Genomic DNA, 15,000 nt, shown 5'->3' on the forward strand with positions numbered 1-15,000 from the left:
TTCCTGTATCTCTTCGTTCCATTGTGTATATCCATTTATCTGGTATTCTGCTTGAAGAATTTCTTTTGGTATTTTTTATAGTGCAGGCTTACTGGTGCTGAATTATTTTAGCTCTTGTATGTCTGAAAGTTTTTCACCTTCATTTTTGAAATATATTTTTTTGCTGGGTATAGAATTCTAAGTTGACAGGGTTTTTTCTTTCAGTACTATAAAAATGCGGTTTCACTCTCCGCTCACTTGCATTTTTTCCTATAAGAAATCTGTCATGTAGGTAATGTGCTATTTTTCTGTGGTTGGTTTTGTGCAATTTGATTGTGATGTGCATTAATCTCGTTTCCTTCACGTTTCTTGTACTGGTTCCTTGAGCTGAATGGATCTGTGGGTTTATCATTTTCATTGAATTTGGGAAATTTTGGCCTTTCAAAAAAAATTTTTTTTTTTTTTGTTTTTTTTTTTGTTTTTTTTTTTTTGCCACTTTCCTCTTTGGAAACTCCAATTATTTAAGTTTGGATAGTTTTATTGCTGTATCTTCAAGTCTACTAATCTTTTTTCCTGCAATGTCTAATCAATTCCAATATAATCCTTATCTTAGATATTGTAGTTTTTCTCTTTAGAAGTTTAACTTCGATCTCTGTTTTTTATTATTATTTCTTTTATTCAGCTTTATTGTGGTACAGTTGATAAAAACCACTGCCCTTTTTACCTTATGTCCATTCTCTTGTTTCATATTTTGTCTGTTTTGGTTGTTTCAGGCAGGAGGGTAGCTCTAATCTTGATACTTCTTGACTGTCACTGGAAGTGAATCCATGGTATTGATATGTAGTATAGTCACCATTCTTCATTTTAAATGGTCTATACTTTTAGGTTTGATTTTTCTCTCGAGTTATTTAGATTCTTTTTGTTTCTGAATGACTTTTTTCTTCATTCTTCAATTGGGACTTCTGTTTTATAGACTAGTAGACAGAGAATGTGACCTATGTGATAAAAACTTGTAGAGAGAGAAATCACATCACTAGCTGGATGATCACAGGATTTTTCTAGGTTGCCTGACAGTGAGCTAGCGGGGCTTAACCCAGGCCCAGGCACACCTCTAGGGGTTCCTGAGGGAATCTGGAACCACACCTATCCTCCTTGGCTGACACTGCTGCCTGTGAGTTCCATCCTGTACTATGTATGCGTCATCCCTGCATGGTGTTTGCCCAAGGGTTTCTTTTCCCAACTTTTATAATGGTTCTATGGGTTTGAAAAACACTTGTTTTCTCTGTTCCAATTCTGTCTTTACAAAATTCCTCTTACCTACCTAGATTTGTAAATGAAAACAGAATGAGGAGTATGTGATTTAAAAAATAAAATATATATGCATTTTATTTTACTTTAATACGCATAAATATACTTGTCATTTATCAGTCTTTTGATGCAGGGCCAAGGCCTTGTCCTTAAGTTTAGGTGCACTAACTACTTGGAGTTCAGTGGGTTTTCTTGTATAAATCACTACCAGACTACTTGCTTATGATTTGGGGTTCTTTATAATGGAATGCAAATGTAGATAAGCTTGTGAAGTATTCAAGTTTCTAGGATTTGTATCCAAATTTTTTTTTACAGTTGTCTTGCTCACACTTAATCTGACAGTGAATTTTTATAGTAATTTATCCTTGCTTAACCTTTATGAGGTATTCGACTAGTTTTCTAGACTACTATTTTCACGTTCATATTTTATTGGTTCATATATTTAAATTAAGAATTTAGATTAACACAACCCCCCACTGCTAAATTTGACTGGCTTAAAAAATTAGATTAATAAGAACTAGCTTCAGCAGGATTGGGACAACTTAACCAGCAAGACAAGAGTGGGTGAACATAAAACAGTGGCATACTAGTCTCCAGTCTTCAGCAAATCAAGGACATTGATATTTATTACAGGGGAAAAAAAAAACACCAAAAAACAGAACATCAGTTAATCCAACAAATGTATGGAGTTAAAGAAGTTAAACGTGCTTCTGATATAATAGATAATTAATGTTATATATTTCAAATCCTATATATATATATTTTTAATTTTTTTATTTTAATTAATTAAATTTATTGGGGTGACAATTGTTAGTAAATTTACATAGATTTCAGGTGTACAATTCTGTATTACATCATCTATAAATCCCACTGTGTGTTCACTACCCAGAGTCAGTTCTCCTTCCATCACCATATATTTGATCCCCCTTACCCTCATCTCCCTCCCCCCACCCCCTTACCTTCTGGTAACTATTTTTTGATCTCTTAATTTTGAAAGAGTAGGTTTTAATTTGTCATTTTCTTTGAGTACATCTCTTTTTTTATACAACTTTTTGCTAGATGAAAAAAATGACTTTTCTTCACAATGTACTATGCCTTTCATCAATGTAAATATCCTTGACCCATTTTCATACAGTTAACTTTGAATTCTATTTTGTTTTATATTACTATGGTCACATCTTTATTTTGTTAATATTTGACTGATATGTGTTTGTCCATTGGTTAATTTTTAATACTTGTGTGTCATTTGATATTAGGTGTGCCTCTTATATTCAGGTATGTTTTGATTTTTTCCTGTTATATTCCTTGTGTGTGTATATGAGTATTTATAACATTTATCACCTTTATTCTTTTTCTTCCACTTAATACAGCATTTCATAACCTTGGGTGCATACTACGCTCATGTAGAAGCCTTTCAAAAAATAATGCCTAAACTTTACTCCAGAATCTCAGGGGAGGACAGTGGTATCAGTATTTTTTTAAATATGTTTATTAAAATATAGCTAACATACAATATTATATTAGTTTCAGGTGCACACCATAGTTATTCAACATTTTTATACCTAAAGAAGTGACCACCATGATAAGTCCAGCCACCATCTGATACTACCATGCTGTCGCAATATTACTAACTATATTCTCTATGCTGTATATTACATCCTTCTGACTTATTTGTTTTATACTTGGAAATTTGAATCTCTTACTCCCTTTTACCTTTCACCCCACTTTTAATTTTCAATTAAAGTTGGCATTCAATATTATTTTATATTTCAGGTGTAGTGGTTAGACATTTATATAATTTAAGAAGTGATCCCCCTGACAAGTCTAGTACCCACCTGGCACTATACATAGTTATTACCATATTATTGACTATGTTCCTTATGCTGTACCCTACATCCCCATGACTACTGTGTAGCAACCAATTTGTACTTCTTAATCTCTTCCCCTTTTTCACCCACCTCCCTCAACCTCCCCTCCCATTTGGCAACCATCAAAATACTCTCTGTATCTATGAGTTTACTTGTGATTTGTTTGTTTATTTTGTTGTTTATATTCCACATATAAGTAAAATCATGTAGCATCTGTGTTTCTATGGCTGACATATTTGGCTCAGCACAATACGCTCTAGGTCTACCCATACCACCACAGATGGCAAGACCCATTCCCTTCCATGGCTGAGAAATATTCCAGTGTGTATATGTACCATCTCCTCTTTATCCATTCATTCTTTGACAGACTCTCAGGCTGCTTCCACATCTTTACAATCTTGGCCATTGTAAATAATCCTGCAATGAACATATGGATGCACAATTTCTTTCAAAGTAGTGTTTTGAGTTTCTTCGGGTAAATACGCAGAAGTGGGATCACTGGGTCCTTCTTTGTCTATTATTATACCCTTTATTTTAAAGTCTATTTTGTCTGATATAAGTTTTGCTACTCCAGATTTTTTTTTTCATGAAATATCTTTTTCCATCCCTTTACCTTCAGTCTGTGTCTTTCGATCTGAAATGAGTCTCTTGTAGGCAGCACATGTAAGGGTCTTTTCTTATCCATTCACTCACCCTATCTTTTGATTGGAGCATTTAATCCATTTACATTTAAAGTAATTGTTGTTTGATATGTAGTTATTGTTATTTTATTCATATTTTTGATCATTTTGTTTGTTTTAAAGAAGTCCTAAGATTACTTGTAATACTGTTTTGGTGGTGGTGAACTCCTTTAGGTTTTCTTGTCTGGAAAGCTCTTTATCTGTCCTTCCATTCTAAATGATCACTTTACTAGGGAGACTAATCTTTGTTTGTTATAGGTTCTTGCTTTACATCATGTTAAATAGTTTGTGCCAATCCCTTCTGGCCTGCAAAATTTCCGTTGAGAAATCAGCTGACAGTCTTACAGGAGCTCCCTCGTAGGTAACTAACTGCTTTTGCTGCTTTTAAGATTCTTTGTCTTTAACCTTTGGCATTTTAATTAGGATGTGTCTTGTGGTGGGCCTGTTTGGGTTCATCTTGTTTGTGCTTCATGGGCTTGAATATCCATTGTCTTTCTCAGGTTAGGGAAGATTTCCATCATTATTTCAAGTAGGCTTTCAATTTCTTGCTCTCTTCTCTGGTACCCCTGTGATGCGAATGTTGGTATGCAGAGGCCCTTAAACTATTCTCATTTTTGTGGGATTCTTTTTGCTGTCTGATTGGGTGTTTTCTGCTACGTTATCTTCTAAATCTCTCATTTAATCCTCTGCTTCATTTAATCTACTGTTGATTGCCTCGTATGTAGTCTTCATTTCAGTTATTGTGTTCTGTTTTTCTGACTTTTCTGTTTTCTATCTCCATTTTTATGTTTTCTTTTTGTTGAACTTCTCACTGAGATCATGGAGCATCCTGTTAAACAGTGTTTTGAACTCTGGTAAATTGCTTGTCTCCATTTTGTTTAGTTCTTTTTCTGGAGCTTTGTTCTTTTTTTGTTCATTTGTGACATGTTTCTTTGTGTCCCCATTTTGGCTGCCTTCCTGTGTTTGTTTCTATGTATTAGATAGGGCTGTTATATTTCCTGACCTTATGTCATAGGTGTCCTGTGGGACCCAGCCACACAGTCTCCCTGGTCACCAGAGCCTAGTGCTCCAGGTGTGTCAATTGTGTGGGTTGTGTGTGCTCTCCTGTTGTTGTTGAGCCTTGGTTGCTGTTTACACACCAGTGGGAGGTACTGACTTTTGGGCTCATTGATTGTGAGGATTGGCCGTAACTAGAGTGGAGGAGTTGTGGTGCAAAGGCTGACTCTACAGAGCGGGATTTGCTTTAGCAGGGTTTTGGTGCCTTTCCAGTCTGTCCTTTGGCTGTGTGATACTTGGAGGCAGCTGAGTGATGTTTTAGCTCCTTCCAAAGGTGGCCACTGGGCATGCCAGCCCCTGGGCATCCTGTGAGGGGATCCGCTGTAGATCATGTTCAGCTACAGCCTGTGCCCTGCCCCAGACCACCTTTCATGAACCACAAGAGCAATCAATCCACAAATGGCTATGACTCTGGGCTTGGAGGTGCCTCGAGAGGACAAGACTGCCAGACTTGGGATTGTGCAGCAAGAGGTACAGGGTATGCCACAGCCAGATACTTCTTGTTTGGGTTTTGTGAACCTTTCTTTGGGTTTTGGGCCAAAGAAAGCTGTTAGCAGGGTTGATGGAGACTCAGATGTGGTGGGGGCCTGTGTCTGTATGCCAGGAGAAGGGAGGGCTTAATAAAGAAACAATACATCTGTCAGCACTTCTGTCTGGGAGAAAGCTGCCCTTTCAGCTCTCACCCTGAGGCCAGACAACTCAGTTCCCCCACCATATGTCCCTATGGCCTTTGGAGCTTCTGCCCCACTGCTGGAGCTCAGAGCGAATGAGTTTGTCAGTGAGTAAGTCCACTTGTGGACCTACAGAGGAGTACCTGGGACTCCAGCCACCCTCCATCTCATTCAGCCACAATCTCCACTGGTTTTCACAACCAGAAGTTATGGGGACTTCTCTCCCTGGCATTGAGAGCCTGGGCTGGGGAGCTTGGTGTGAGGCTCGGATCCCTTGCTCTTCCAGGAGAACCTCTGCAGCCGATATCCCTCCCGATTTTTAATGGTCACATGCAGGTGTGGGACCAACCCATTTTAAATCTCTATCCTCCTACCAGTCTTGATGTGGCTTCTTCCGCATATCCTTAGGTATAGGACTTTTGTTTAACTAGTCTTCAGGTGGTTCTCAGTGATGGTTTTTCTGTAGTTTACTTGTAATTTTGATGTGGTTCTGAGAGGAGTTAAGCACAGCATTTACCTACTTTACCATCTTGACTGGAAATCAGTATCAGTATTTTTTAAAGGATTCTAATATGAATCCTGGATTGGAAACCCTCGTGTCATAATATTTCTATTCCTGTAGTGCTTTCCCTTACATACTCAACAATTATATTTAAATTTATCATTTTTGACGAAGGGATAGATTGCAACAGTTGTAGTCGTTAAGGTAAAATCAGAGAGGCAGAACTAAGAGTGATAGAGAATAAGGGACTTATAGGGATTCAGCCTTATGCAATTGTGATTGCTAGTGGAACAATCTGTTGCCCTGAACCTAGTGTTGGGCTTGAAGTCATTGTAAGTTTGCCAGACCAGCAGCTGGGGAGGAAAGCCGAACAAGAACAGGGTCAGGAACAAGCTGGAAACTGCTAGAAAAAAAATTAGCCTGCGTCTGTCTCTCATTACTCCACCTTAGATGACTTCAATTGTCTGAAACCTGCAAGTGTACCTGGCACTCTTGGTTATGGAACTGCCAATGTCTTTAGCCCAGGACGCAGAGAAGTTGGAGGAAATGTGGCAGGAGCTGGAGGAGCTGTAGTTTGGGTGCTGCCCCACACCAACAAGGTGAGCCAGGAGATCAGCAATAATGTGCATCAGATACCACAGTGCTTGGCGTCCTCCACCAATCTTCCAGAATGTAAAAAATATGGCTGCTGCTTCCTTTATGCTTTCCAAATCTCAGGCAAATTTCTCTTGTGGTCAAGTGCACTGCAATTCTGACATTAACTACCTGGAGTTAGGCCAGACTTCACAGGTTAAGGGCTTAGTGCTCCATAAAACTGCCCTCACTTCAGGCACCAGCAGCAAACTCGTGGATTGCCAGGTCACATACACTTTTGACCAATTGGCTAGAAATTTTGGGGTTCCAACCACCCCTCAGTTTTAATAATTTACTAAAATGACTCACAGAACTCAGGAAACAGTTATGTTTATGGTTATTATGGCAAAGCGATACAAAACAAAACCAGACAAAAGAGGAGACAAGTAGGGAAGGATCTGGATCATCTCAAATGGGATGCTTCTATGCCCTCTCCCTGTGGAGTCAGGCTACATCATCCTCCTGGTACACCAATGTGTGTTACTAGCCAGGAGTCTTATCCAAGCTCCATGTCCAGAGTTTTTGTTGGAGTTTCATTACACAGACATGATTGCTTGAATCCTTGGCCATGTGACTGAACTCAGTCTCTAGCTCCTTCTCCTTCCATGAGGTTGGGCTGCTATCATGTAGCCCAAAACCCTGATACTCTAGTCACATGGTTGATCTTTTTAATATGGCAGCCCCCATCCTGAAAGTAGGAGCCAATCATGAATAACACAGACACCCCTATCACATGAGAAGTTACAAGAACTTAGAGGTTCCTTCTCAGGAACGAGGAACAAGGGCCAGTCAAATTCTCTCCTATACAACAATCACTCTAAATGGGAACTAGCATGGCTGGTTAGCTCAGTGGGTTAGAGCATGGTGCTAATAACACCAAGGTTGCCAGTTTGATCCCCTCATGGGACACTGTGAGCTGTGCCCTCCTTGAAAATAAATAAATAAATTGGTACTAGACGTGGAAGAGAATTCTGGGAACCACAGTTTCCCCTTAGCTAAGGTGACATAGTACAAACAACCACAGTATAATACCTGACTTCCCTGCACTCTACCAGGAAAATACCTTTAGCATACTTTTACTTTCCTTGCTGCTCCTCTCCCACCACAAGCATACAGATCACGTCCAGTGCTTTATCACAATCACTTGGATTTTAGTTTCACATTGCCATTAATATATTAAAATATTATCCCTTCTCTTTCTAAGGAAATATTTCTTAATTCCGTATTTATTTATTATACTATATCATAACTTTTCATAAATAAAATTATTACATTATATTTTATAATTAATTAGTTTTTAAATTTCTCAGTTCTAAGGAAAAAGTGAAATTGAGAAATTTAAAATAATACATATAATATTTATTTTGGGTCTTGATATATTAAAATGTAGGAGGATTAGAAAGCACAATCGGTAACCACAAGATTGCCTCGGTGATACGAAAATCAGTTTGGGGAATATAATCAATAATGTTGTAAAGATTTTGTAGGGTATCTGATGGACACCTGTCTTATTAGAGAGACCACTTCAGGGATGGTGTAGATGCCTGATAACTGCACTGTATACCTGAAGCTGAAGCTGAATAATAATGAATGTCAACTATAATTTAATACACATATATAGTCACAAGAAGTGGAATACAGCATGAGGAATAGAGACAGTGGAAATGTAATGGCTATATGCAATGCAGTAGATTGAGGGAGGAGGGTTACCACTTTGTGAGGGGTATAAATGATCAATGTCTAACTATTACATTGTTTTGTACACCTGAAACTAATAAAAAAAATAAAAGTAAAAATAAAATAAAATGTAGATGAAAATAACTTTTTTCCAATAGCTAGCATTTATTGAGTGTTTACTATGTGTTAAGGATTGTGTTAAGGTACTTATGACTGTTTTACAAAAGATAAAGATGAAACTTACAGAATGTAGTTAACTTCCCCAAGATTATATAATGCTAGAAACTTGATTCATACCCAGTCAATCTGATTCCAGAGATCAAGCTCTTAACTATTATGCTCATTTTATTAGGTTGGTGCAAAAGTAATTGTGCTTTAAAAGGTTAAAAATAATTGCAAAAACTGCAATTACTTTTGCACCAACTTAATAATTATGTGTGATAGCACCAAAGCTAGACCAAGTTGCTTTAATGGCCTGATGTTTGGAATCTTTGTGTTAAAAATAAGAAGTTATTTTTATAATTATAGTATTTTTTCCCCTCTGTAAATGATAATACAAAAGACGCCAGCGTTATAGCTGCTCCTGCCACAATTGCAGTTATAGATAGCTTTTATTCCCAATAAATGATAGACTAAATTGGATAGAATTTTTATTATATTTATCTTAACATTGTTTTTTGAAATACAAAGATCTACTGGTTCACCATTGAAAAATGTGTTTATTCGTGTTGCTTTTAAATTTTTTTATTTCTTAGGTAATAGATTTGCATGGTTCAAAACTAAAACTATATAATTATTTTCTGCATAATGATGTTTTGGTCAATGATGGACCAAATAAATATTTGATGGTGGTCCCATGAGATTATAATGGAGCTGAACAGTTCCTGTCACCTAATGGGACTGTGGTCCTACTACCTTCAAAGCCCAAAGCATTACTCAAGTATTTGTGGTGACGCTCGTGTAAACAAACCTACTGCATGGCCCATCATATAAAAATATAACACATACAATTATGTGCAATACAGAATACTTGATAATGATAATACACAACTATTTTACTGGCTTTTGTATACTTTTTATGGTTATTTTGGAGAGTACTCTTTCTAGTTATAAAGAAGTTTGCTATAAAACAAGCTGTATTACTGTAATGTCCTAGGCCTTCACATTCACTCACCACCGACTCACTGATTCACCCAGAGCAACTCCCAGTCCCGCAAACTCTTTACCTGGTAGGTGCCCCATACAGGTATACCATTTCTTATCTTTTACACTGTATTTTCACTCTACCTTGTTTATGTTTAGATATGTTTAAATACATAAATACCCACCATTGTGTTACAATTGCCTACCGTATTCAGTATAGTATCGTGATGTACAGGTTTGTTGTCTTGGAGCAATGGGCTGTACCATATAGCCTAAGTATGGAGTAGGCCATACTATCTAGGTTTGTGTAAGTACATCCTATGATGTTTGCATAACAACACAATCCCTAAACAATGCATTGCTCAGAATGTATTTAAGTCATTAAGTGGCACATGACTGTATTAGAAGGTATATGTTGAGAATTCTTGCACCCACTCCTGTTCCTTTCACTTCTTTCACTACCAAAGCCCAATAAGTAAACATTTTATTAGTTTAAGGGTCCTTCAGTCATTTTTTAATGCAAGTATATTTTCATTTTCTCTCTCTTCTTTCATATGTTACTTTTTGCACTTAAATATAACCTGGAGATCTTGATCTGTGATTATTTGCATACAATTTGTATGTATCTGGTGAAGAACATCCTTTAGTAAGTTGCAGAATTATCATTTTATGTACCTTATTACCTTTCTTTATTTCATCATCAGTGTATATTCCAACTACTTTTTAAAACAAATAATAAGTATGACGTTTCTCAATACATTAATATTTATTTGTCTAAGAAACAAGAGGCTGGTTCAGTTCCTGTTGTTGAAGGTAAAAATGAAAGTATCCCATTTGTTCCAGTTATCTATTGCTGTTTAACAAAGCACCCCAAAAGTCAGTGGCTAAAAAAAACAATCATTTGGCTAGCACTCAACAGAGATAGTTCTTCTTTGCTTCACTTAGCATTTGAGGTGACTCAAACAGGGGCGGGAACATTCCCTTTAAAGATGGCTTACTCATACAGCTGTCAAGTTGGAGTTGGCTATTGGCTGGGAGCTCAGCCAGGGCTGTGAGCTGGGTGCTTTGGTTCCTTTGTGTGGGGGCTGCTTGGTCTTCCTTTCAGCCTGGTGGATTCCAAGAGTGAGCATACCAGAGAGCAAGGTGAAAATACATGACAATTTATAATCTAAATTGAGAAATCAGTTCTGCTATGCTATATAGGTAATAGTAGTCACTGGTCCACTCACATTCAAAGAGAGGGTACATAGAGCCCACTGATCATTGAGAAAAGTTTCAAGGTCATATCATAAGAGAAGAGGAGCTAGTTTTCCTACCATCTTTTTAAAATTCAGTCTGCCACGTCATTGTTTCAGGACCTAAATTCTGCAAGCAATAACACTGAAAACAACTACTGTTGTTTTCTTCTAACAATTTTAATTTTTCCCATTTAAATGCTTAATCCATTTAGATTTTATTTTGGTGTAAACTGTAAAATCAGGATCCAGTTTAATTTTTTTCCAGAGAGCCACCTAGTAGCTAACAATATTTATTCTTAATCCATCTTTCCCCCACTTATATGAAATGGTAGCATTACCATATTTTAAATTCCCCCATTGTATTAGGTCTATCTCTGGACTTTAAATGTCTGGCTATTCATGCCTCAGAACCTAATTATCACAGGACTAATTTCTCCCATACCCACCCATCACTCTTCTTTTTCAGATTTTGCTTGCTAATTCTTTCTTGCTTATTTTTCTGTGAACTTTACAATCAGCTTGTCTAGTTTTAAACCAGCCTATTGGTATTTCCATCAAAATAGTAATTATTGGTATTTAAGTGACTTTTATTGTCATGAGATGAGGTATTTTTTCTTCTTTGTATCAGCCAATTATATTTCTTCATAAATTGTCTGTTCATATCCTTGCCCATTTTCCTATTAGGGTTTTGATTCTCCTTACTGATATATGAAAACTTTTTGTATTGAAGAATACCAAAGCTTTGTCTGAAACATTTCTTGTAAATGTTTTGTCCAATTAGTTAATTTTGTTTCTGATGTCTTTTTAAGTCTTGAAATAAAGAGTGTGTGTGTGTGTGTGTGTGTGTGTGTGTGTGTGCGCGTGTGTGCGTGTGTGTTTGTGTGTGTGTGTGTGTGTGTGTGTGTGTGTGTCTGTTCATGCACCCGCATAGGTAGGGGGAGTGAAAGCTAACCATCTTTTCTTGTGTGGTTTCTTACCCAATTTTGAGATTTGTACATTCTTCCTGTATCCCAAAGTAAATGAAACAGTTATATTTTTTCAGTATTTTAAAATGGCTATTTTAATATTTAACTGTTTAACCCATTCAAAATTTATTTTATTATAGTATGAAGTTCTGATTGAACCAGTCCTTTTGTAGTCAATTTCTCTGACACTATTTTAAAAATGCCTTCATTTAACTATTTTTTCAGAATTCAAAATTTAATCAGGAAACACAATTTTTCAAGTTTGAAAAAAAAATCCAGTTGTGATTTTGACTATGATTGTGTGAAGCCTGTAAATTAATACAGGAAGAACTGGCATTCTATGGTCTGAGCGTGAAATGACTTTGTGCTGGAGTATAAGTACATCAAGTCACAGATTTAATGTCCTCTAGTTTATATTTTAAGAAGGTGGGCTTTCCCCAAATTTGAAGATCTGTGAGTTTTAAATTAAAATTTATAATTCCTATTAATAAGGAAATAATTCTATTGTGGTAAAACATATAAAAAATGCCATTTTAAAGGATGTAGTTCAGTGACATTTATTACATTCATAATGGTGTGCAACCATCATCCTATATATTTCCAAAATTTTCTCATTACCCCCCAAATAAACTGTACCCATTAAGCAATAGTATCCCATTTCCCTTTCCTTTGCCCCTTTCCCTGTCCCTGGTAACCTCTGTCTGCTTTCTGTCTCTATAAATTTGCCTATTCTAGATATTTCATATACATGATATCATGTAATATTTGTCTTTTTATATATGGCTTATTTCACTTAGCATAATGTTTTCAAGAGTCATCTATATTGTAACATATATAAGAGCTTTATTTCTTTTATGGCTGAATAATATTCTCATATATACATATATATGCATATATATACACATATATATATATACACATATATATATATATGTGTATATATATATGCTACACTTTGTTCATCCATTCATCTATCTGTTGATGGACACTTAGGATGTTTTCACCTTCTGGCTATTGTGAATAGAAATAATTCTGTTTTACTCAATTACTTGACTGTCTATCCCCAAAGCTCCCACATTTTCTTTTCTAAAGAAATAAGTAGATGTCTATTCAATAAGTGGTGTTGGGAAAACTGGACAGATACAGGCAATAAAATGAAACTGGACCCATTTCTTATGCCATCTACAAGAATAAACTCAAAATGGATTGAAGACTTAAATGTAAGATCCAAAACCATAAAACTCCTAGAAGAAAATATAGGAAGTAAACTCTCAGACATTACCCTTAGTAATATTTTTACTAATATAGCTCCTCCAGCAAGGAAACCAAAAGAACAAATGAACAAATGGGACTGCATCAAACTAAAAAGATTTTTTCACAACAAAGGAAACCATCAGCAAAACGAAAAGACATCCTACTGAATGAGAGAAGATATTTGTCAATGATATGTCTGATAAGGAGTTAATATCATATATATGATATATATTATATATATAAACTCCTACGACTCAACTCCAAAAAACCAAACAATCCAATTAAAAAATGGGCAGAGGACCTGAAGAGACATTTCTCCAAAGAGGACATACAAATGGCAAATAGACATATGAAAAGATGCTCAACGTCTTTGATCATTAGAGAAATGCAAATGAAAACCACAAGGAGATACCACCTCACTCCTGTCAGGATGGCTATCATCAATAAATCAACAAACAAGTGTTGGCGAAGATGTGGAGAAAAGGGAACACTTGTACACTGTTGGGGGCATTGCAAATTGGTGCAGCCAGTATGGAAAACAGTTTGGAAGTTCCTCAAAAACAGAAAAATAGAACTACCCTATGACCCAATAATTCTACTCTTGGTTATTTATCCAAAGAAATCCAAAACACTAATTTGAAAAGATATATGCACCCCTATGTTCACTACAGCGCTATTCACAATAACCAAGATATGGAAGCAACAGAAATGGCTACAGAAATGCCCATCAATAGAACATTGGATAAAGAAATTGTGGTACATTTTATACAATGGAGTATTACTCTGCTCTAAAAATGAATAAAATCTTACCATTTGCGACAACATGGATAGACCTAGAGAAAATTATGCTAAGTGAAATAAGTCAGACTGAGAAAGACAAATACCATGATATCACGTATATGTGGAATCAAAAGAACAGAATAAACTGAAGCAAAATAGAAATAGACTCATAGATAGAGAACAAACTGATTATTGCTAGAAAGGAGAGGGGTGGGGGATGGGTGAGAAAGGTGAAGGGATTAGGAAGTACAAATTGGTTTGTACAGAGCCAGAGTGGTGGCGGCAGCGGCAGGACTGCTGTGGAACCCGGACCAGCGACCTGGAAAAAGTGTGAGGTGCGGGGCAACGATGGCTGCGGGGACTCCGTGACAGCATGAGAAGTACTAACTTTAGACAAGTTTGCACCATGCATCAGGATAAGCCAGTCATTCTTGGCTCAGGAGGCGCTGGAAAATCTGCTCTGACTATACAGTTTGTTGAAGGAATTTTTGTTGAAAAATACTGTGATCTTACGGTAGAAGATTCTTACAGAAAGCAAGTTGAAGCAGATGCACAACAGTGCATGCTGGAAATCTTGGATACTGCAGGAATGGAACAATTTACAGCAATGAAGGATTTGTACATGAAAAATGGACAAGGCTTCGCATTAGTTTATTCCATCACAGCACAGCCCACATTTAATGAGTTACGAGATTTGGGAGAACAGATTCTTCAAGTTAAAGACACTAATGATGTTCTAGTGATTCTCGTTGGTAATAAGTGTGCCTTGGAAGATGAAAGAGTTGTAGGAAAGGTACAAGGTCAAAATCTAGGAAGGCAGTGGAACAACTGTGCATTCTTAGAATCCTCTGCAAAATCAAAAATAAATGTTAATGAGATCTTTTATGATCTAATGTGGCAAATTAACAGAAAAGCTCCAGTGCCTGGGAAGGCCTGCAAAAAGTCATCCTGCCAGTGGCTTTAATATATTAAATGCATTGTAGCTCTAAGCCACGTCTGAAGAACTGTTGCCCAATTCAACAGTGCCAGCTTTCCAACTTTGTTAAATCTACCAAAATCTTAAATGGACTTTCTGTGGTGGTACCATTTGAGAGGCGAATGAAAGCTAATACATCAGTTTGTACATTCTAATCACTTTCCAGTATCACAACAGAGATGTTTACTTATATAGGAATAGTCCTTCAGTTTGCATCTGGTAAAACCAGAGGCTATAATCCAGTCGTACTGCTAAGAGACATTTTTCATC

At 36.6% G+C, this 15,000-nt stretch overlaps 1 protein-coding gene across 1 annotated transcript; it reads left to right on the forward strand.

Moving 5' to 3' along the window:
* Positions 1 to 14,160: 14,160 nt before the first annotated feature.
* LOC308503469 (ras-related protein Rap-1b-like) lies at positions 14,161 to 14,718 on the forward strand (the record flags this gene model as incomplete). The annotated part of the gene is made up of 1 exon (XM_081062746.1): positions 14,161 to 14,718. The coding sequence occupies one exon, from the start codon at positions 14,161 to 14,163 to the stop codon at positions 14,716 to 14,718; it is 558 nt and encodes a 185-aa protein (XP_080918872.1).
* Positions 14,719 to 15,000: the final 282 nt, after the last annotated feature.

Source organism: Rhinolophus hipposideros (genome assembly GCF_964194185.1).
Source record: "Rhinolophus hipposideros genome assembly, chromosome: 10".
NCBI lineage: Eukaryota > Metazoa > Chordata > Mammalia > Chiroptera > Rhinolophidae > Rhinolophus > Rhinolophus hipposideros.